Genomic DNA, 23,088 nt, shown 5'->3' on the forward strand with positions numbered 1-23,088 from the left:
GTTTCTTCACATTATAAATCTAAAGGCCTCAATAAATGCATTTTACCTCAAAGAAGAGAAATTGAATTGTTCAAATTGGAAGAAAAAAAATTCTTCACAAGAAAGAACTCTATCTAGTGCACTCCAGTCTCTAATCTTTTGAAGTACCAGGTTTTGTTAGCATTCATTGAGAGCCTTATATTTGATAATAGCCTCCTGTCTCATCTGTTTATACACATTTGAAATTTTGAAAACATGTGCTAGGGTCATAAAGGTAAAGATCATTCTCATTTTCACTTCATACAAATTTTAAATTTTGACATAACAACTAGCTGAAAGGAAAACAACAGATTATGAAAAACATAATTTTAGCATGTGTAGCATAGTTATTATTATTACACATGGACTCAGACAAAATTACATATTTTAAAAAGCCAGCATGTTCAAACTTAGTGATTCTACAAAAGAAGCCATAAATATGCTTTTTAAAAAAACTTAATGAGACAAATCCAATATCTCCTGCTTTTGAGCATGACATTTGTGTTCCGTTTGTTTTTAAACTGGTATAATGCCTTTCATTCATGCATTCATTTAGCCAGTAGGCTACCTGAGGACAGTGGCAAAGACTGGGTTCAAGGAGCACTATTAAGGGGCTGTTCCTTCACTCCCTGTGGAAGGTGATGGTGACTAGAACTACAGTTGTAGCGGTGGGACAAAACAAAGTGGACAGGTGTGTATGAGAGTTATTTCAGGGTAAATGTCAGAGACTGATGATGGATTGAATATGTGGAGAGAAGGAGAGGAGTCAAAGAGATGGTGCTTGAGTTCATGACTTGAGCATTTGGGGATGTCAATCACTGAGAGAGAAGAAGATGGAAGGAGGAACAGGTGGAGGTGGGGTGGGGTAATGATGAGCTCAGTTTGGAACATATTAAGTTGAAAAGCTTATGGATCATCCAAGTAGAGATGAAAGTAATTTGGCAGTATGTGTCAACTGTCATAAAAATGTTTCCACTTCTAGACCTCCCTTTTAGGATAGTCACATTAAAGAATATGCAGAGATAGTCTTTGTAATATTATTTATAACTTCAAAAAATTGGAAGCAACTTAGTTGTCCAACTCTGAAATAATTGCAGAATACATCATGTGTACTTAAAAAGAAATTATATTGCCATAAAACTATAATTACAAAGATTACAATGTGGAATATGCTTATGATGCAGTAAGTGAAAAAGGATACAAAATTGTATTTTAGAGATTATTGCAATTAGGTTAAAATATATGCATTTGAAAAATATTCTGCAAGGTACATTGGAAAATGAATAGTTCTTTTGGCAATATAAATGAGTTTTGTTTTTATACCTCAGGTTTTCTGTAATGTTTTTATATTGGTTTTATAATTTAAGAAAAAAAAACATTTCAAAGCATGAAAATCTCTTATGCCTATTTATGTTACCTTGAGAGGAATTAATTAAAAATCTTACTAATTGCTAATACAAATCAATGTCTTGTCTAAGCAAGAGGGCCATTAATAGTTGTAAGAAACATTCATTTAATCTCTGTCCTTAAAAATATATTTCACAATTACCAAGGAAAAATATGGTGTTGCCTTTGTAGTTACTAAGAGGATAGAAACTGAATGTATGCGAGGCTTAAAAGTAGTAACTTGTTTTAAATTGAATATGTTTATATCCACTGATCATCTAAATACCAATGGTTTCTCATATCTACTTTTGTTCTGAATTTTTAATTTGATCTTTAATTTTAGCCCATTATTTACTATTTGTTTCCCAAAGGTACGATAGGTTTTTTAAAAGATAATCTTTCAAATGAGTCTTAAATCCTAATATAAATTTGATGTAAGAGCAAATGAATTTGTGTGAACATATTCTCGAACACAGTTGTCATCTCAGGCTTGGTCGTGACTTCATATTTACATTTACATAGCTTTGAACTTTTGTGCTGTACTTTTATTTCATTTTGTTTTTAAAAAATAATAGCTTTATTGAGGTATAATTCACATATCATATAATGCACCTATCTAAAATGTACAATTTTAAATCGTGATTTTTAGTAAATTCACAAAGTCATGCAATCGTTATTATAACCAATTTTAGAAAGTTATTATTATCCCAACACCACACACCCACCCTCGTACCCATTAGAAGTCACCCCCACCCCCACCCCTAGGCAACCACTAAGGAACTTGCTGTCTCTATAAATGTGCCTATTCTGGACATTTTGTATAAATGGAATTATATAATATGTGGTCTTCTGTGACTGGCTTCTTTTACTTTGTATAACATTTTCAAGTTTCATCTATGTTGTAGAATAAATTAGTATTTCATTTTAAATCATGGAATAATATTCTATTTTATGGATATGCCACCTTTTGTTTCTCCATTTATAAGTTGATGAGCATTTGGGTTGTTTTCACTTGTTGACTATTATGAATGATGTCATTGTGAACATTCATGTACAAGTCTTTGTGTAGACATATATTTTCATTTTTCTTAAGTATATCCCTAGGAATCGAGTTGCTGGGTCATATGGTAACTCTGTATTTAACATTTTGAGGAACTGCCAGACTGTTTTCCAAAGCAGATGCATTTTACATTTCCACCAGCAAAATAGGAGAGTTCCAGCTTTTCCGTATCTTCACCATCTCTAGCTATTATCTGTCTTTTTGATTATAGCCATCCTAGTGAAAGTGAAGTGGTATCTCATTGTGGTTTTGATTTCTATTTTGCTGATGGCCAGTGATGTTGAGCATCTCTTCATATGCGTATTAGATATCCGTATATCATTTTTGGAAATAGGTCTATTCATATCCTCTGCCATTTTTAATTGAATTATTCATCTTTTGATTAAGTTGTAAGAGTCTTTTATATGTTCTATATACAAGACTTTATTAAATACATGATTTGCAGATATTTTCTCCCATTCCATGGATTGTCTTCACTTTTCTTAATGGTGTTCTTTGAAGCACAGAACTTTTTTATTTTGATAGAGTTCAATTTACTTACTGCTGGAGCTTTTGGTGTCATATTTTAAAAATCATTGCCTAATCCAAGGTCATATTTACACCTGTTTTCGTCTCAGAGTTTAATAGTTTTAGCTCTTAAAGTGTTTGATTTTTTTGTGCATATACTATTTTAAGAGAATTTTTAGGTTTATAGAAAAATTAAGCATAAGGTGCAGAGATTACTTTTGCATTGCCTCCCCGATTATCAACATCCCCCACCAGAGTGGTACATTTGTTACAAATGATGAACCTACATTGACAAATCACTATCACCCAAAGTCCCTACCTTACATTAGGTGTCATTCTTGGTGGTTTATATTCTGTGGGTTTGGACAAATGTATAATAACATGTTTTCACCATTATAGTATCATACAGAGTAGTTTCACTGCTCTAAAATTCATCTGTGTTCCACCTGTTCATCCCTCCTTCCCCCCAACTTCTGGCAATCATTGATGTTTTTACTGTCTCCATAGTCGTTTTTCTTCCAGAATGTCATATAATTGGAATCATATAGTCTGTAGCCTTTCCATATTGGCTTATTTCACTTAGTAATATGCTTTTAAGTTTCTTCCATATCGTTTCATGGCTAGATAGCTTATTCCTTTTCAGCACTGAATATTCTATTTTCTGGATGTACCACAGTTTAATTATCATTCACCTACTACTGGAGGACATCTTGGTTGCCCCCACATTTTGGCAGTCATGAACAAAGCTGCTATAGATATCCATGTGCAGGCTTTTGTGTGGAAATAATTTTTTAACTCCTTTGGGTAAATATAGGGAGAGTGATAGCTGGATCATATGGTAAAGTATGTTATTTTGTAAGAAACTGCCAAGCTGTCTTCCAAATTGGCTACACCATCTTGCATTCCCACCAGCAATGAATAAAAGTTGCTGTTACTTCACATCCTTGCCAGCATTTGATATTGCCACTGTTCTGGATTTTGGCCAATCTTTGTGTTGTGTATCTCACTGTTTTCAATTGTCTTTCCATGATGACATGTAAAGTGGAGCATCTTTTCATGTGCATATTTACCACGAGTATAACTTCTATGGTGAGGTGTCTGTTAAGGTCTTTGGCTTTTTGTTGTTGTTGTTGTTTAGACAGAGTCTTACTATGTCACCCAGGCTGGAGTGCAGGGGTGCGATCTTGGCTCACTGCAGCCTCCGCCTCCTGGGTTCAAGCGATTCTCATGCCTCAGCCTCCCAAGTCAAGTAGCTGGGACTATAGGAGCATGCCACCTTACACAGATAATTTTTGTATTTTCAGTAGAGATGAGGTTTCGCCATGTTGGCGAGGCTGGTCTCAAACTCCTGGCCTCAAGTGATCTGCCCACCTTAGCCTCCAAAAGTGCTGAGATTACAGGCTTGAGCCACTGCACCTGGCCTCTGGCCCATTTTTAATTGGATTGTTTGTTGTTTTATGTTTTAAGTGTTTTTTGTATATTTTGGATAACAGTCCTTTATCAGATATGCATTTTGCAAATATTTCCTTGTAGTCTGTGACTTTTTGTATTACTGGCAGTGTCTTTTGCAGAAGAGAAATTTTTAATTTTAATTAAGTCCATCTTGTCAATTCTTTCTTTCATGGATTGTGCCTTTGGTGTTGTAACTAAAAAGTCATCATCAAATCCAAGGTCATCTCGATTTTCTCCTCTATTATCTTCTAGGAGTTTCATAGCTTTGCATTTTGCATGTAGATATGTGATGCATTTTGAGTTAATTTTTGTGAAGGGCATATGTATCTAGATTCATTTTTTACATGTATAAGTCTAGTTTTTTCAACACCATTTGTTCAAAAGACTGTCTTTCCTCCATTGTATTGCCTTTGCTCCTTTGCCACAGATTAGTTGAATAGATTTATGTGGGTCTATTTCTAAATGTGTATTATGTTTCATTGATCTATTTTGTCAATTATTTCCCAATACCACACTGTCTTGATTGCTGTAGCTTTATAGTAAATCTTGATGTTGGGTAGTGTCAGTCCTCAAAATTTGTTCTTCTCCTTCAATATTGTTTTGGCTATTCTGGGTCTTCTGTTTCTCCATATAAACTTTAGAATAAGTTTGTTAATATCCACAAATTAACTTCCTGAGAATATGATTGAGATTACATTGAATCTATAATTAATTTGGGAAGAACTGGCATATGGACAATATTTAGTCTTCCTATCCATAAACATGGAGTATCTCTCCATTTATTTAGGTCTTCTTTGATTTCTTTCATCAGTTTTGTAGTTTTCCTCATACAGATCTTATACCTATTTTATTAGACTTATATTTATATTTAAGTATTTTATTTTGGAGGGTACCCTGTCGCCCAGGCTGGAGTGCAGTGGCACAATCTCGGCTCACTGCAACCTCTGCCTCCTGGGTTCAACCCCTGGCTCAGCCTCCTGAGAAGCTGGGACTACAGGCGTGTGCCACCACGCCCAGCTAATTTTTGTATTTTTAGTAGAGATGGTTTTGCCATATTGGCCAGGCTGGTCTCAAACTTCTGACCTCAGGTGACCCACCTGCCTCGGCCTGCAAAACTGCTGGGATTACAGGTGTGAGCCACCACACCCAGCCTGTGTTTTTAATTTCAAGTTCTACCTGTTCATGCTGGTAGATAGGAAAGTGACTGACTTTAGTATATTAATCTTAGTATCAGCTCTATCAGCTCTTGCCTCATGTATTTTGATGCTTTCTGTTTTGGAAGGTTATTACTGATTCCTGCAACCTTGCTGTAATCACTTACTAGTTTTAGGAGTTTTTAATCAATTCTTTTGAATCATATCATCTGCAAAGAAAGATAGTATTTAATCCTTTCAAATCTGTATACTTTTTATTTTTTTTGTCTTTTATTACATTAGTTAGGACTTCCAGTATGATGTTAAAAAACAGTGATGAGAGGCAACATTCTTAACTTTTTCCTGATACTAGTGGGAAAACTTCAAGTTTCTCATCATGTAATGTTAGCTGTAGGTATCAAATTGAGGAAATTCCCCTCTATTCCTAGTTTACTGAGAATTTTTTTTTCACAAATTGCCATTGGATTTTGTCAAATGCATTTCCTGCATCTGTTGATGCTGTCATGTGATTTTTCTTCTTTAGCCTGTTGATGTGATATTAACTGATTTTTGGATGTTGAACTAGCCTTGCATAACTGGGGAAAGTCCCAGTTGATCATTGTGTATAATTCCTTTTATACATTGTTGAATCTGATTTGCTAATATTTTGTTGAGGATTTTTGCACCTGTGTTTATGAGTGATGCTGGTGTGGTGTGTAGTTGCTTTTCATGTAATGTTGTTTTCCGGTTTTGGTATTAAGGTAATTTTGGTTTCATAGAATGAGATAGGAAGTATTCTTTTGGCTTTTGTCTTCTGAGAAATATTGTAGAGAGTTGGCAATAATTTCTCCTTTAAATGTCTGGTAGAATTCAACAGTGAACCCATCTGGAGCTGATGCTTTCTGTTTTAGAAGATTATTAATTATTGATTCAATTTCCCTACTACATATAGGCCTGTGCAGATTATCTGATTTTAATTTTTTTTTCTTCTGCTTACTTTGGATTTGATTTGTTCTTCTTTTTCTAGTTTCCTGAGGGGGAGGTTACAATTATTGATTTTAGATCTTTCTTCTTTTCTAATGTATGCATTCAATGCTATGAATTTCCTTCTAAGTATTGCTTTTGCTGACTTGTAAACATTTTGACAAGTTATGGTTTCATTTTTATTTAATTCAGAATATTTTCAAGTTTCATCCAAGATTTCTCCTTTAATCCATGTGTATGTTGTTTAGTCTCCTAGTAGTTTGGGATTTTTCAGTTATCTTTTGATATTGAGTTCCAGTTTAATTCTACCGGGGTCTGAGAGCAGACAGTGTATGACTTCCATTCCTTTAAATGTGTTAATTTTTTATGGTCTGGAATGTTGTTAAATGTTTCATGTGAACTAAAGAAGAATGTGTATTCTATTTTTGGATGAAGTAGTCTCTAAGTGTCTATTAAAACCTGTCGACTGATGATGATACTGAGTTTCACTATGTCTTTACCAATTTTCTGCCTGCTGGTTGTGTCCATTTCTGATAGAGAGATGTTGAAATGTCCAACTATAATAGTGGATTCATATGTTTCTCTTTGCACTTCTATCAGCTCTTGCCTCATGTAATTTGATGCACTGTTATGAGGCATATACACGTTAAGGAGTGATTTATGTTCTTAAAGAATTGACCTCTTTATCATTATGTAATGCCTTTCTTTGTCTCTGATAAGTTTCCTTGCTGTGAGGTTGGCTCTGTCTGAAATTAATATAGCTCCTCCTGCTTTTTAGTTATTGTTAGCATAGTATATCTTTCTCCATCCATTTCCTTTTAATGTATATGTGTCTTCATATTTAAAGTAGATATTTTTTGTAAACAGAGTAAAGTTGCATCTTGTGTTTCAATCCACTCTGACAGTCTCTGTCTTTTCAATGGGGTATTTAGACCATTGATGTTTAAAGTGATTATTGAGGCCAGCCATGGTAGCTCACGCCTGTAATCCCAGCACTTTGGGAGGCAGAGGCAGGCAGATCACCTGAGGTCAGGAGTTCAAAACCAGCCTAGCCAACATGATGAAAACCCATCTCTACCGAAAATACAAAAATTAGCTGGGTGTGGTGGTGGGCACCTGTAGTCCCAGCTACTTGGGAGGCTGAGGCAGGAGAATCGAACCCAAGAGGTAGAGGTTGCAGTGAGCCGAGATCTGCACTCCAGCCTGGGTGACAGGGCAAGACTCTGTCTCCAAAATAAAATAAAATAAAAAAATAAAATGAAATAAAATATAAAATAAAATAAATCTACCATATTTGTTACTGTTTTCTGTTTGTTGCCTTTGTTTTTTGTCTTCCACTCTTTTCCCACTTTTTATAGTTTTCATTGAGCATTTTTTATGATTGTTTTCTCTCCTCTTTTAACATATCAGTTGTATTTTTTAAACTGTCTTTTAGTGATTGTCTTAGAGTTTGCAATATACATATATAACCAATCCAAGTTCACTTTCAAATGACACTACACTACTTCCTAGGTATTGCAGGTATCTTATGACAAAATAATCCCCGTCTCTCCCTCATCTCTCTTGTATCATTGCTGTCATTTATTTTGCTTATCTATAAGTGTATATAAACATATATGTAGATATATACATTTATGGATACATGGTGAATAATTGTTGCTATTATTATTTTAAACAAGTTGTCTGTTAGATCAATTAAGAAAAATAAAAGGTTTTATTTTATCTTCACTTACTCTTTCTCTGATGCTCTACTTTTATATAGATCTGAGTTTCTGACCTATATCATTTTCCATCTCTCAAAAGAAGTTATTTTAACATTTCTTGCAAAGTAGTTTCACTTGATTCATTACAGCCCTCTGCATATTAGTCATAGCTGTTTTAAATTTCTGATCTGATAATTTCAACATCTCTGCCATATCTGATTCTGGTGTGATGCTTGTTCAGTCTTTTCAAACTGTGTTTTTTGCTGTATAGTATGTTTTATAATTTTTTTCTTGATAGCTGGACTAATGTATGGAGTAAAAGGAATGACCATAAGTAGACCTTTAGTAATATGGTGGTCGGGTGTTGTGGGAGGGGAAGAATTCTGTAATTCTATGATTAGTTTTCAATCTTTTAGTGAGCCTATGCCTCAGGACCATGAATTTCACATATGCTTCTCATTTGCCTTCTTAGGTAGGACAGGATATGTGGATATCCAGTTTTTCCAGCACCATTAGTTATAACAACTATTCTTTCCTTTTTGAATTGTCTTGGTACCTGTGATAATAATCAGTTTATTAAATGTGAGAGCTTATTTCTGGATTCTGAGTTCTATTCCATTGATCTGTATGTCTGTCCCTATGCCCGTACCAGATGACTTGCTTACTGTAGCTGTGACTAAGTTTTCAAATTGGGAATTGTGAGTTTTCCAAATTTGTTTTTCCTTATCCAAATTTGTGTGTGTGTGTGTGTGTGTGTGTGTGTGTGTGTGTGTGTGTGTGTTGTGTGTGTGTGTGTGTGTGTGTGTGTGTGTGTGTGTGTGTGTGTGTGGCTATTCTGGGTGCTATGAACTTCCTTAGGAATTTTAGGATCAGTTAGTCAACTTCTGCAAAGAAGGCAGCTGGAATTTTGATGGTTTTATTTCATTTTACATTGTCATTTTTTTCTTAGCATTGTAATTATGAAAAGGAATAGTATTTACTTGTAGTATTTCCTGGTTTTCTCTTTTCTTTTGAAAGGCCAATGAGATTCCTATCTTCTCAAGCTGCTCCAAGATTATTTAAATACTGTTGTCACTATTTTCTGTTGTGAAATCTAATTTTTAGCCAGTTAAGTAGAGATCTTTCCCCATAATTCCCCCACACCAACAAAATAGATTTTGTTTGCCTCTTTGTGTTTACCAAACAATAGTTTTACTCTTATATTAATGTCTTAGATAAAAGATTGTAAGGCCTTCTAATGAGAGACCAAGCATATAGGGGTTTGTGTGGTAGAAAAACTAACAGAACTGATAGGTAAAATAGTAATGTCTACCCAAAGCTCCATACCTCCAGGGATGTAATTTAAGAGTTTTATTACAAGAAAATTAAGTGAAATGTATTACTTAGCTATTTATTATTGTAGTAGTGGGGTTATTTCCTAATTTACCTTAAGGATAATGTTTTTAATGTAAATAGTCTACTAAATATAGTAATTACTAAATATAGTAATCAGAATATGATGCATGTTTATATTGAATGAAAATAAATGGGATGAAAGAAAGTTTTTAGAAATTAACATAGAATGGAGAGAGTATCTGGTATACCAAAGCACTCAGTAAATATTGGTTGAATAAAGGAATGAATGAAAGGAAGCCCCTACATGAATCATTGTTTTTAAAGCCTAGGCCCCTAACTCAGGGATGAGTCTAGTTAATCTCTCAATTCAAAAGGCTAAATCCTGCTTTTAAGGTAGATTGTTTTTTAGTGTTTTCAATTTTCTTAAAGGATAACCTGAGAGTTTCACATTTTTACAGTGTTTATGTCATGGTTGGTGCAGATGTCCCGTTTTCTTCTTGTTTACGAGAAGTTGAAAATCCACAGAATCAACTGAGATGTAGTCAAGAAATGGAGCCTGTAATAACATGTGATAAAAAATTTCGTGCTCAATTTTACATTGACTGGTGCAAAATTTCATTGGTAAGTTTTTATTTTGTTTTTGCAAGTTTAATTAAAAATGATGTGGCTGGAATTAACATTTGACTAAAACCTGAATTGCTTTTAGGAATAAATCCTGGGTTTACTTTAACTGCAGTTGACTTCCCTTGAGATTAAGGATCTGGTAAGCTCGTTAACAGTGCATCCATTTAGGAAAGAATATATCCACTTTGGTACTTATTCTATCCTTGATTAGTTGCTGGGGCTGGATTAGCTTGGCAGGTGGTCCAAATGAACCCCCTGGACATCCATATAGCTGCTAATGAGCACAGATAATGGAGTTAGTATGATATGTGCAGAAAGATTCTTCTTAAATATTCTGCCACTAACCCACTTTGGAAGGAGAGGATGGAGTACAATAATAAATCTGAAAATAAAGCAATATTGTGCTATGATTTAATGTTCTGACAACTCAAATTATAGGGAAAGTCCAAGAAACGAGACAATTCCAAGTGAAGAAAGTTAGAATCTTACTCATAATTCATAAACATAATATTTCTTTCCAAATCACATTTTAATTTGCATGTTAACAGATTTAGGAAAATGTAAAGTTTCAAATATATGTAAGATATGTGTAATATTTTATATATGTTTGCATATTTTATATATCTGTATATAATATTTTGATCCTGTTATCTGAAAGGCAGGAGAGTTGTTTCAATTCTTTGTTTTTTCTTTTCATATTAATGTGTCCAACTGATGTTTTAATTATTTAGTGATCTTTTAGATTTAACTTCTGTCAATTCTTTATGATTGGTGGTGAGTGAATTAGATCTAAGTTTAAAGTTGACATCTGAACAACGTTATTGCCACATAAACACAACTATCACTTCATGTGTTAGAGAGCCAGCTGCACCCTGCAGAACATATTACTCACATTGCAACACTTAGCACTCCTTGTGGGCTTTTGCCTTGAACTCTTCTTCTCATGCCTCTTGTCTCATGGCCTTTAGAAAAATGGCCTTCTTTGCCTTCCTAAATCAAGCAAAATTATTATTATAGGCAAATTTGCTCAATATTTCAATCATGGTGCTAACTATACAAGGGTGCAGGAGACTAAGCAGCTGCAACCATAACTTAGATTCCTCTCCCAGCATCATCAGTGGACAGCAGACCCTAACAATGCCATTTTACTTGTGATTGTTCTGGAAAATGAGTTTATGTTTAGGATTATTACCCAGTGTCTAAAAGTTAAAAAATGATATATGCCTTGAAGATTTTTATCTGTTAAGGCTTTATAAGTGGAAAGGTTGGGAATTTTTATTTTACATGTATTTATTTTTATGTCACATCTTGCCACAAAAGATTTCAGAAGGTTAAATAAAAGTCATACAGTAAACATAATAAATAAAATATAAAAGAAATGGAAAATCAGGACCTAAATTTCACCCCCCAAAACTAAGCATAAGGCTGTGTTGGACAACAAGCCGCCTAATGTGCAGGACAAAAATAAATGAAATTCATATTTAGTTCTCATTCTTAAAAAGGAGGCACATCAATTCCTTGGCAGAAAACAAAAGTTTTTACTAACACTGTATTATTAACAAAATTTTTCAAGTGGAGTTTTTTGGGAGAAGATAGTGAATAATGCTACAACTAATTCTCCCCAGCATTTTATTTTAGTAGCAAATTTCACATGGCTACATTTTTAGTGTCCTTCAATAAAAACCTTAGCATAATTAAATGCACTTCAGTGAAAGCAGCTCAGTTAATTTGGAGGTAAATTAACATAGTGCAACTGTTGTAGTTTTTTTTTTTTTTTGATACTGGGACAGAATTAAGTAAGACTGGGATAGGTTCCATATTCCCTAGACTATCTAACATAAAAGTTACTTCTGTCAGCTGGAAGGCAGAAAGATCAAGGACAACACGTTTGGAAATTGTCCCTCTTTTTTTTTTTTTTTTTTTTTTTTTTTTCCTTTTCTCTTTCGCTAAACTTAGAAACCATACGTGCATACCTGTTTTCAGCCAGTTTTAGGTTTGGTAAAATCTGCACTTCAGCTTTGCCACTAGGAAGTAAGACACTTACATGGTAGTGTAAAGGACTACTGCTTTAGAGGAAGGAAACTGAAAAAGAACAACTACACGCATAGGCACACACACATTAAATATGTACACATGTAAATGTATATGTATATATGTTTTAGGAAGAACATAGAAAGTAGACCAAAGTAAAGCCTTTATTACTTTCATTTGTTACATTCCCTACCTCCAATAAATACTTGAAAATTCAAGGTGATAAAGTAATTGGAAAAGATGGCTTTTTAGATAATTTGTCAAAGAATGTTTTAGTGTATCCAGATCTTAAAATCTCATAATGTTTGCAACGATTAATTTGTTGTGTAATTGTCTTCTTTTGTATCAGGTTGATAAAACAAAGCAAGTGTCCACCTATCAGGAAGTGATTCGTGGAGAGGGGATTTTACCTGATGGTGGAGAATACAAACCCCCTTCTGATTCTTTGAAAAGCAGAGACTATTACACGGATTTCCTAATTACACTGGCTGTGCCCTCGGCAGTAGCACTGGTCCTTTTTCTAATACTTGCTTATATCATGTGCTGCCGACGGGAAGGCGTGTGAGTACTTTAAAACTAATAAGAAAATTAGAGATCCTGCTAAGATAACAACATAGAAGATTCCATTAAAAGCGAAGTTTCATTTAGTTCATAAAATACTTTGTAAATGAACTCAAATTGTGTCCAAACCGCAATACTTTATTCCTTTAAAATGAATTAAAATAGTTTTGAGTCTAGTAAATCAAATTAGGGGATATAATTACTTTATTCAAAAATTATTAAGGCTAGATGTAAATTCGCACTGGCAAAACAGTCCCAAGAATAATTGAGGTTAGATATTTTGGTTATACAAGCCATCTTGTATGAGCAGAAACTGCAGAATCTACTGACATGGTAATTGCACTTAAAAAAATTGTGTTAGTTTGATCAGAAGTAATGGTCAAAACTCTTGAAATCATTCTGCTGTCAAGCAGGGTAACACAATTTAATGTTTAAAATATATTTTTAAAACCCAACTTAGCAGTAAATTAATGAAAATAAGGCATAATTTGAGTAACGAGTCTTCACTTCATGATTAGTTAGTACCTTCAGGACATCTACGTCAATTAAGGTAATCTCCCAAGATTATCTGGAAGTCAGGGCAACAAAGCATTAATTAAAAAAATTAATAAAGCAGCAAGTAACAGATTCTTTCATTTTTACATGTAGCTTGATTTCATTATGTCACAGAATTTATTTCAATCAAGGCCTTGATTCTTAATCTCCATTTTTTTCATTTTTCTATGTGTTTCTCATCAGTATTCCATCGCTCTATGTGTACTCATCCAAGTAATGTCATAAACCTGGTGGCAAACGCTGCCTGGTTGCATTTAATAGTGACAATGTCAGCATTTCCACATCATGCAAGATCCCATGAGCATATAGTCTTAATGTTCCAAATATCAATGCTATTATTTAATTCATAAATTTTGTTTTGTTTCTAGGGAAAAGAGAAACATGCAAACACCAGAGTAAGTGTCTTCTTTCCTGTTATTTTCTTCATCATTTTTTCCCACCTCTCAGTTGCCCATCATGCTCCATACATGTGTGTCAAGCTTTTTTTCATTCGTCATCTTTCATAGTTTATTTCATAAATGTGAAAGCTGCTTTCTAAATAGAGATATTTAGGAGGGGTAGAAACTAAAACTAAAAAGGGTTTGAAAACTAAGATTACATAGATAAAAATTAAACCTAAAATATTTCAGATTCAGAATATTAACTTACCATTTATATTATGTGATTTCCAATCTGCATTTCTATAAACCAGAGAACAGATGAAAAGACCTTTCATACAAGTTTTCCAGAATCTACAGTAATTACCTACCATAAAATGAAACTTCTGTGAGTATTTATAAATGCCCCACCAGAAGCAAAAATATAAAAGCTATGGTAGTTTTATCTTAAATCATAGAAAATAAATAGAAAACTAGTTTGTTACTTAGGACAGTAATATTAATACAATGCTTCATAGCTTAGTTTAATAAAACACCTATGTATTTTAAAATCGGTTTATAATTTTCAGTTTTGTTACATTAAAAGTATGTGAGATGTATGACTTTCTGAAATAGTTTATTGAATGCCCAAAGTGCAATAATGTCGTTATTTTAAAAGATAAAAATACTTCATAACTTTTTCAAATTGATGACCCACCAGGCTAATATATGATTTTAAATATATATTGTTTTATTTCTTTTTGACCTAGCATCCAACTGGTCCATCACAGTGCTATTCAGAAATCTACCAAGGAGCTTCGAGACATGTCCAAGAATAGAGAGATAGCATGGCCCCTGTCAACGCTTCCTGTGTTCCACCCTGTGACTGGGGAAATCATACCTCCTTTACACACAGACAACTATGATAGCACAAACATGCCATTGATGCAAACGCAGCAGTAAGTGTCCACTTAGAGCCACAATTATTAATATGCATGTATATTTTTACTAATATCTGTAAAGAACAGAGCTTTCTGTTGTTGCATTTGTTTGTTTATAACTGGAAGAGAAAATAACAAAAGGACATTAATTGTGTAAATCCCACCCCTACTCTCCTGACATATACAATACAATTACTTTTAGGAAATGCGCTTTTTTTCCCTCCACTAATCCGAACAAGACTACATATACCTTAATATTTAAGAAATTGACACTGATACTAAACATTACATGTTTGCTCAAAGATGAGTTAATTATAAAAAAAAGAACCATATCCTAAACATTTCAAATTGATTATTTTTAGAGATGTTAAAATTATTTGGTTTAAACCTATTAAAATGTTATTACCATAGACCTTTGTAATCTAAATTTTTGCCTCAGAATTAAGGGTGTTTGGGTTGTTTTTTATGATCTGCTTGTACATCAGAGCAAGCAGCTCCAATTTGGGCTATAAACACCTATTTTATTAGTGCAAACCTTGTCTAGCGCTATAGGGATCAGGGTTAGAAAGCCTGGAAGGACTCTGTAAGGAGTAGATAAGGGTGAGGGGTGAGGATATTGTACAGTTGCATTTGGGAGACCATGCTATATAATGCTGTAATGCAGCATTATGCTACATCATATATTGCTGATATAATGTAGCCTAGTGGCCACATTTTTATATAAGGCGATGGTGGGTAAAACTGTTATTTATAAGAACATGTCTCTTTTTTTCCTTTTTTTTTTTTTTTTTTAAGACGGAGTTTCGCTCCTGTTGCCCAGGCTGGAGTGCAATGGCGCGATCTCGGCTCACTGCAACCTCCACCTCCCAGGATCAAGTGATTCTCCTGCCTCAGCCTCCCAAGTAGCTCGGATTATAGGCACCTGCCACCATGCCCAGCTAATTTTTATATTTTTAGTAGAGACGGGGTTTCACCATGTTGGCCAGGCTGGTCTTGAAATCCTGGCCTAGGTGATCCACCTGCCTTGGCCTCCAAAGTACTGGGATTACAGGTGTGAGCCACCATGCCCGGCCTTTTTTCTTTTTAACCATATGTTAAAATGAGTTGAATTCAATTGCCCCAAGCACTAGAAGTCACGAAGTTGGCTTTTGAGGTCCTCCTCTTTTTCACTTTACTTTTATAGATGGAATAGCTGTGCAGAAAAATCTCTTTCTCACTCTCTCAGTCTCTCTCTCTCTCTCTCTCACACACACACACACAGACACATACATACCCCTTAGGATATAATATTAAAGTGAACACATTTACCTGGGAACTCTGCTGGGTACATTTTTCCCATTGAGTGCTTATTTTGTAACCAGGTAGAATGCATGTGGTAATTTGAAGATTAAATAATAATTAATATAAGTAGTATAGATAGACTAGATAAGTTTATCCAGAATACTTTAGAAACCCAAAAGTATTATGAATATTTTTCTAAAGTTCTCTAACATCACTTAGGGTCATACAGACTAAGGTGCCTGTTTATGTGCATGTGTGTGTGAGAGAGTAAGTAACGGGTAGTGGGCAATTTAAGAAATGGGTGAAATTGTATATGTTTAGAATTTTGAATTTTTGAAACATTAATATATCAGGGATATAAATATTAAAGTCTACAAAATTTAGTTGTACTGAATGCAACGGATGGGTTTCTATGCTCTCTGGTGGTCAGTAGCCCACCTATTATGCGTCATCATAAAACCCAGTTTACCAGGATTAGATACTGATGAGAAAAATTGGTAAAATTTCAAGAATATTGTAATAATTCACAATTTAACCACCTCTTACCCTTTTTTAGATGAAAATTATGAAATGGCTTTGTCATTCATTTTCAAAATGAAAAGAATTTGTACTTATTCTTTAAGGTTGTTATTTCTGATATTGTTTACCCTAGCGTGCCAGTGAAATGTTGACAGATATCCTTCAAAAATGGAATGGTCAAATACACTTGGAAAAAAGTAGTAGCAACATTGCAGAATTCTAACATGAAACAAATCCTGTAGCTAACCAAACTGTTTATGAATGATAAATTCAGTATACTTAGTATGAATGTGAAGATGAAATGCATGCCCTTTTAAGAAGGGTTAATTAATAAGTACAAGGCAGCATTATCCAAGCATATACCTGGTTATCGAGTACTGTAATGTAAAGGTTTTATTTCTCTGTTTTTTAAGCTACAACAGTCTTCAGTCCCTTAGTGTGCTGATACACTTTGTGATAGGAAAAGTTCAGAATAGGTAACTCTTCAAAGAACACAGTTTGAGAAATGCTTCTATTGATAATGTAACAATGCTGTAGAATTTTAGAGTAGAAAACTAGTTATAATGAGTAGGGGAACTTGAATATGTTTGTAAATCAATAAAACTCTATTGCTAGTGAAATTTAAGAGAGGAAAAAGGTTGCTGTCATTTTAAGATAACCCTTTCTAACCATATATATTGAAAATAAGAATAGCTCCTTAAAAAGTATTTTGATTCCCTGTGGTTAGAATTTTGCAATGTTGCTACTAATATACAAGCAAAATAAAATTTTCTATCTAGTTTACACCAAATGGATCTTTCTGGTCCTTCCATAACCCCTCAAGACTGTCATTAGGTTGATCAGATCTCTCTACTTGCAAATGCAATAGGCTATTATATTGAACTTGCAATAATTTAAACACATACGTATTTTTAAGTCCAGAAAACCTTCACATTATTCAGATTTCTGCTAATGGAAAAGCTCCATTAACTAGCACTTCTATATAAATAGGGTACATAGATAATTGATGATGTTCACAATGATTATTCTGAGGCACTGCAGGATCATCAAGTGCGTCTGACTCATCAGAGGAAAATTAAATTACATTCGGTGTCGTTTCAGTGTTGAGTGTATATTATCTTTCTTTTATTCTTAGAAATGGATAATATGTGCACAGTCTCTATGGTAACTCCCTATAAGCCAGAATATGTGATTAACCTCATTTTCCAACCATGCCAGATAATAGGGAATTTATTGTATGGGGTTCATCGTAGCTGTCCTTTATGCAAATTCAACTTTTACTTTTTCCCAGAAAAACAGCCATGTTTTAAAAGTTTTACTTCAGCACGGAGTAGACACACACAAATATTTTGGTCATTTGGATTGAAATGAATTCTCAAGATTAAAATGCGATATTATATTTGGGGAGGCATTACAGTACTCAATAACCAGGTATATACTTGGATAATGCTGCCTTGTACTTATTAATTTACCCTTCCTATAAGGGCATGCATTTCATCTTCACATTCATACTAAGTGTACTGAATTTATCATTCATAAACAATTTTTAGCTAGCCAAAGGATTTCATGTTTATTCTTCAGATTGATACCGGAAATATTCAGACATGGATATGGCTAAAGGTTTATATTGGCTTCTAAGCAAAGACTCAAGAATATTCAAAGCTTTCTTTCAAAACTGCATAAAACTAGTTTGTTCCTTTAAACATGTCAATTTACATCAGAGGTATAGAGAACTCACAATGTTATGTAATGAATGGCTGCCACCATTATCAATTACATAGTAATATTTTCTTTTTGGTAGAATGTTTCACAGAGCTCCAGACTGGCACCATAAATTAGTCAGTAAGAAAAAATGTTTAATCACTTTCAGATGATAAATTTGAGACACTGATAAGAAACAAAGTTAAATTAGGTCAGAACTGAGATTATTTACCTATCCTGATATCTAGGCAGGGATAAATAGTGTCGGTCATTGACCTCAGAAGAATCTCTGATTCAGGTTATAAGCAAAATGAATAAAGAGGCAGTGGAAAGGGAAGCTGGAGCAGAACCTGGAGATGTAGCACATGCCTAGAAATGAGGTGTTTCATTTTGTACTGTGTTTCTTTTGCTTTTCAAATTACAGAGACAATATAAATAGGCTGTTAAAACTATCACAGTCTAGAAATGTAAGGCCAACTTAATTTGATCTTGGCTAATGTATTTATTCTTTAATAAACTTTTTATTTTGGAATGATTGTAGAGGTACAGGAAAGTTACAAAGATAATAGAGAGTTCCCAGGTACACCTCAACCAGTTTCTCCCGTTGTTAACATCTTATAGTACCATGGTACATTTGTCACAATGAGGAACCCAGTATCGGTACTTTACTGTTACCTAGACTTCAGACTTTTTTCAGATGTCATTCGCTTTTCCACTAATGTCCTTTTTCTGTTCTAGGATTCCATCTAGGACACAATAATCACTATGTCTCCTTAGCCTCCTCAGGTCTGGGCATTTTCTTAGACCTTTCTTGCGTCCCATGACCTCGACAGTCATGAGAAGCTATAGCCAGGTATTGTGTAGTATGTCCCTCATGCCCTCATATAGTAAGTTTTTCTGCATCTGTACTTAGTTATCTTTGTAGCCTAGTGAATAAGTGTTGCCATTAATAGCAGGAATAATTTTCCCCCTATAGACATTCGTCTTATTTATTACAATTCATTCCTGGAAATCACATTGTAAAGTAATTCTTAAAAGTAAATTGACTTTGCCCAAAGAATCATTGTTGTGACTGGGGTTATGTTTGTGACCAAAGACTTCACATCAAAAATCTATTACATATTTGACCGGTGTACCTCAATGATTGCCCTTTGTAATTATTTAAATGAAAAAAATTTAATTCCAAGTAATAACATTTTAGGTCATCAAAGGAATGTCAAGAGAGAGTCTAGCCTTGTTCCCAAACCATGTTGTGTCAGAATCACCATAGAGCTTTTACAGTACACATTCTGGGGCTCTGAGTATGGGAATTTGGAGTCTGGTGGGAGTGTATGTTATGGTAGAGCTCCTGCAGAGAGGTTCTCAACAAAGATTGAGAATTCCTGGCTTAATAATCAAAAGACTTAAGTTTCAGGATTGGAAAATCCAGAGCTCTGAGTAAGAAGGGTTGTTATTCACATTCCTCTACATGGAGTTTTAAAAGGGGAACAGTTTTTCCTAAATTCTCCCATGTGAAACTGAAAGAGGAGCAGTCCATGCACATTGTCTAGGAGGTTGGAGCTGTTTGGGAGTTTATACTTCTCAGCCTCTAGACTCTTCCATACCTCCCTAAACTGCCTGAGGAAAATGGTGTGGAGAGGTTGCGAGATGAGAGCTAATCAGAAAACAGTGCCTGGAACAGCTAAAAGCCATTGAAAAAATGTTATTTTGTAGTCTTAGGCTTGGGGAAAGGGACATTGACTGAAGGATCCTAAATATTTGATTTTCTAAAAAAAATTTATTATTAAATTTGTAGTGAGGTATGCTGTCTTTTGGGGAAAGATCTGCCTCGTCACTATTCTTTTCTTATGCCAACATCAATACCAATTGATTTTTTTGGAGTGGTAGGCATCTTCATGAGGCCCCTTAGGTAATGAATAATTGGGGATAGTACTCCACACATTTTTCAGGAAGATATTAATTTGCTACACAAAAATTTTCCTTATTCATTATTCTAAACATAATTCCTAATCCAGGATAATTGGGTCTCTCTCAAAACAGGAGATAGGTTATACTTAATCTTTTGAAAATTAACAAGTATAAAAGTAGAATTAAGTCTTCTAATTGAAGACAGTATCTAATCATTTTAGCTTTTATTTAAATGTTTTTCCATTTGTCCTGCTTTTGGTCACAATGACAACTAACTTTATGGTAAAATTCCATAAATAAAAATTAAGTTTTAATAAAAGTTAATATCAGTTGAAGACAGTGTTTCAGGGGACTAAGATTATGGTGTCCTGTTGAGAAGTATCAAGCAGCCAAGAATATTTCAGAGCCATTGTTTTCCAAAAATATATACCTATTTGTTATTGTTAAATGATGTCACCATACTAACTGAAAAGAGAAATGTTTTGTATTTCACACAACTAATGTCATTTTCTTTCAACTCTGGCATGGATTCTGTGGCTTTATGCAAATCATCATTTTGCTTTTTAGTCTGAAACAAGTAGCAATATAATCAGTTGATAATCATCAACCTTACTCACAGAATTACGGTATAGGGTATCCAAGAATGTCAAATTACTTTAAAATGGTTGTACAAATAAGAAATAATTGTGTACTCCCCCCAACTCACTTATTTATTAATTTGCAAGTTATTACTCTTACATTCTTAAAGAATGAAGTTTGTGCAATAACTAACACAATTTTCTATTTAAATGCATGAAATTAATGAACATAAACTGAGAAAATAATTAATGCTAATAATTTAGTTACAGTTTTCTTAAATTTCTACATAATGCAGTTTATACATAATAATTTTTCACTTAGTCTAATAATCACTAAATTGTTTTATGACTTTATTAAGGTCCTTCCTTGGAAGGATTATAGGGCCTCTATTTGAAGTCGACCCCCGCCTCCTGTATAATTGCCTTTAGCAGCCTGCTCTCACCAAAGAGGAGAATTCGCCACTTTCTTCCTGCATTCTCTGCATCTTAACTAGCAGAGTTGGGGTTGAAGGCATTTTTCCAGTATGCCTGAAGCAGTGCTATTACAAAGTATGTCCCTTCAACTCTTAAATGAAATACAGAGTTTTAAATATGCCTATCATAGATGTATTCACATTTTAATACTTACAGGTTCGCATTTAGTTACAAGTTTGGGAAGCCACAAAAACAGAGCTATGTGCACACATCTTGGAGACTCAAGGGTCTCCTTCAAAACAGGAGATAGATTGTACCCAATCAGGGGAAGTTGAATCTCAGTATTTTTTTGGTTGAGCACCTTTTTGCACACATAAGCACTTTTAATATAACTCATCTAAGTTTCCTTTGAAATTGCAAGGAGTGCATGTGCATTGTTCAAACACAACCACTCAGAACACGCACTGTTTTCAGTCCCTAAATCAATGTAAGACACACAGTTGCTTTCTTATGCATCTTCTCCAAATTTCTTGCTAGTTTGTGTGTGGCATTTTTCTCAACCAGCCATCTCTTTTCACCTAGCCCAGCCCATTGTGATTTAGAAAGTTTAGCAATGTAGCAAAAGAGGAAAAAACGGAGGTTAGAAAAGAAATGACAGGGCATAGGTTGACTTTGATCAGTGGTTTCCAAGCTAAATTCCACAGAAAGGTCAGTTGGGAGGGCCAACAAGAGAAGTGGGGGGCATCCAACTACCTCATCCAAATGCTGATTTTGAATTTGGAGGATCTTTAATCTAGTGCTTTCGGAAAACATGTGTCTTTGTTTACTAACCACTACCTATGTTAGAACACCTACATTCTATACTTTCTTTATCCTGTTTAATTTTTGTATTTTGTCAAAATGTGTTGATTCAATCTGCTAACGGGGTAGGTAGAGCTAGAGACGGTAAGGAACGAGGAAGTGCTTGTGTGTGGTGTGTGCCTATGTGTAGAAGGTGCACTGTGTTCATTTTGAGTGTAGAATAAGACCCAGATTAGTTATACCTGAGTAGGTAAAATAAAACACATCCTCCCACCCTGCGTGAGATGCCCATCTAATTGCATTTTGACTTCTGTAGTAAAGATGTTTGCCTTGCCATCTTTAAATGTAGAACTTATTCCCTCTTTGTAGTTTATAAATTGATCTTTTTACTTTTGTGACCAAAACCAATATAAATACATTGTGTGAAATTCTGAAAGAACAAACAAGCTAAAAAAGAAATACTCCTCTCGCCTACACAAGGATAAGGCTGATAAGTAACAATAAAAAAGAATATAATCATTGGGATGAATTATTAAGTAACTTCCTCAAATTGTGTTAGAGTTGAGTTTATTATTTCCCTGGTAATATCTTTAAAGTGGAACTGAAACATTAAAAAAAATCGCTCAAAGGTGTTACCTATAGATTAAATTAAGAGTTTAAACAGTATTTAACTAGCATGCACTGTTTTCCACTTTAGATTGTTGTATTTGGAACATAAGATTTGCCTGGCTGAAATAATTCATATCAGTGGTTTTCAAACTGTTTTTTACAGATTTCTTAGAATTGCTGTAGGGGCCAGCATGAGGGACAAAGAAAACAAAGCGGACAGGATTCCTAACTCCCTTGTTTCAACCCAGGCAACCTCACATTTATCTCTTTTGTACATCACAGTTCTGCTTAGGGTTTCAATTAAGAGGCATCCCAATGCTAAAGAGAAAACAAAAAACTGAAAATCCCCAGCTTGGATCAAACTTTATTACAAAGGACTGACTCCTAGAGTTTCTTCCATACAGAACCTAAATTGTAGATTTTCATAAACTAATTTTAGTATCAAAATGTGAAACTGAATCTGTAAGTTAATAAATGTATATACTTTATAATGCTTACTGCTGAGGATACTAAACAAAATATGATGGTTCTTACTGTTAATATACTTTAGGGCAATTAAATATTACGTACAGAGAATACAATGACCATCAGCATGTGAATGAAAGCATGCTAAATGGTAACCTAATTGTGG

General features: G+C 34.2%; 1 protein-coding gene across 9 annotated transcripts in view; it reads left to right on the plus strand.

Annotated features, from left to right (window-relative positions):
- The window catches only part of SGCE (sarcoglycan epsilon), a 70,647-nt gene that overhangs the window by 42,501 nt on the left and 5,058 nt on the right, over nucleotides 1-23,088 (plus strand). For 4 of the 9 annotated variants that reach the window (XM_058424545.1, XM_058424548.1, XM_032761023.2 and 1 more), the window contains 4 exons: nucleotides 10,037-10,199; nucleotides 12,583-12,794; nucleotides 13,718-13,744; nucleotides 14,476-14,664. In XM_058424545.1, the coding sequence (XP_058280528.1) occupies nucleotides 10,037-10,199; nucleotides 12,583-12,794; nucleotides 13,718-13,744; nucleotides 14,476-14,664 (591 nt within the window). Of the gene's footprint in view, nucleotides 1-10,036; nucleotides 10,200-12,582; nucleotides 12,795-13,717; nucleotides 13,745-14,475; nucleotides 14,665-15,441; nucleotides 18,024-23,088 lie in introns of those variants that run through there. The other 5 variants (XM_058424553.1, XM_032761024.2, XM_032761026.2 and 2 more) reach the window with 2 other exon arrangements.

This window comes from Hylobates moloch, unplaced genomic scaffold (assembly GCF_009828535.3).
Source record: "Hylobates moloch isolate HMO894 unplaced genomic scaffold, HMol_V3 SCAFFOLD_1, whole genome shotgun sequence".
Classification (NCBI taxonomy): domain Eukaryota; kingdom Metazoa; phylum Chordata; class Mammalia; order Primates; family Hylobatidae; genus Hylobates; species Hylobates moloch.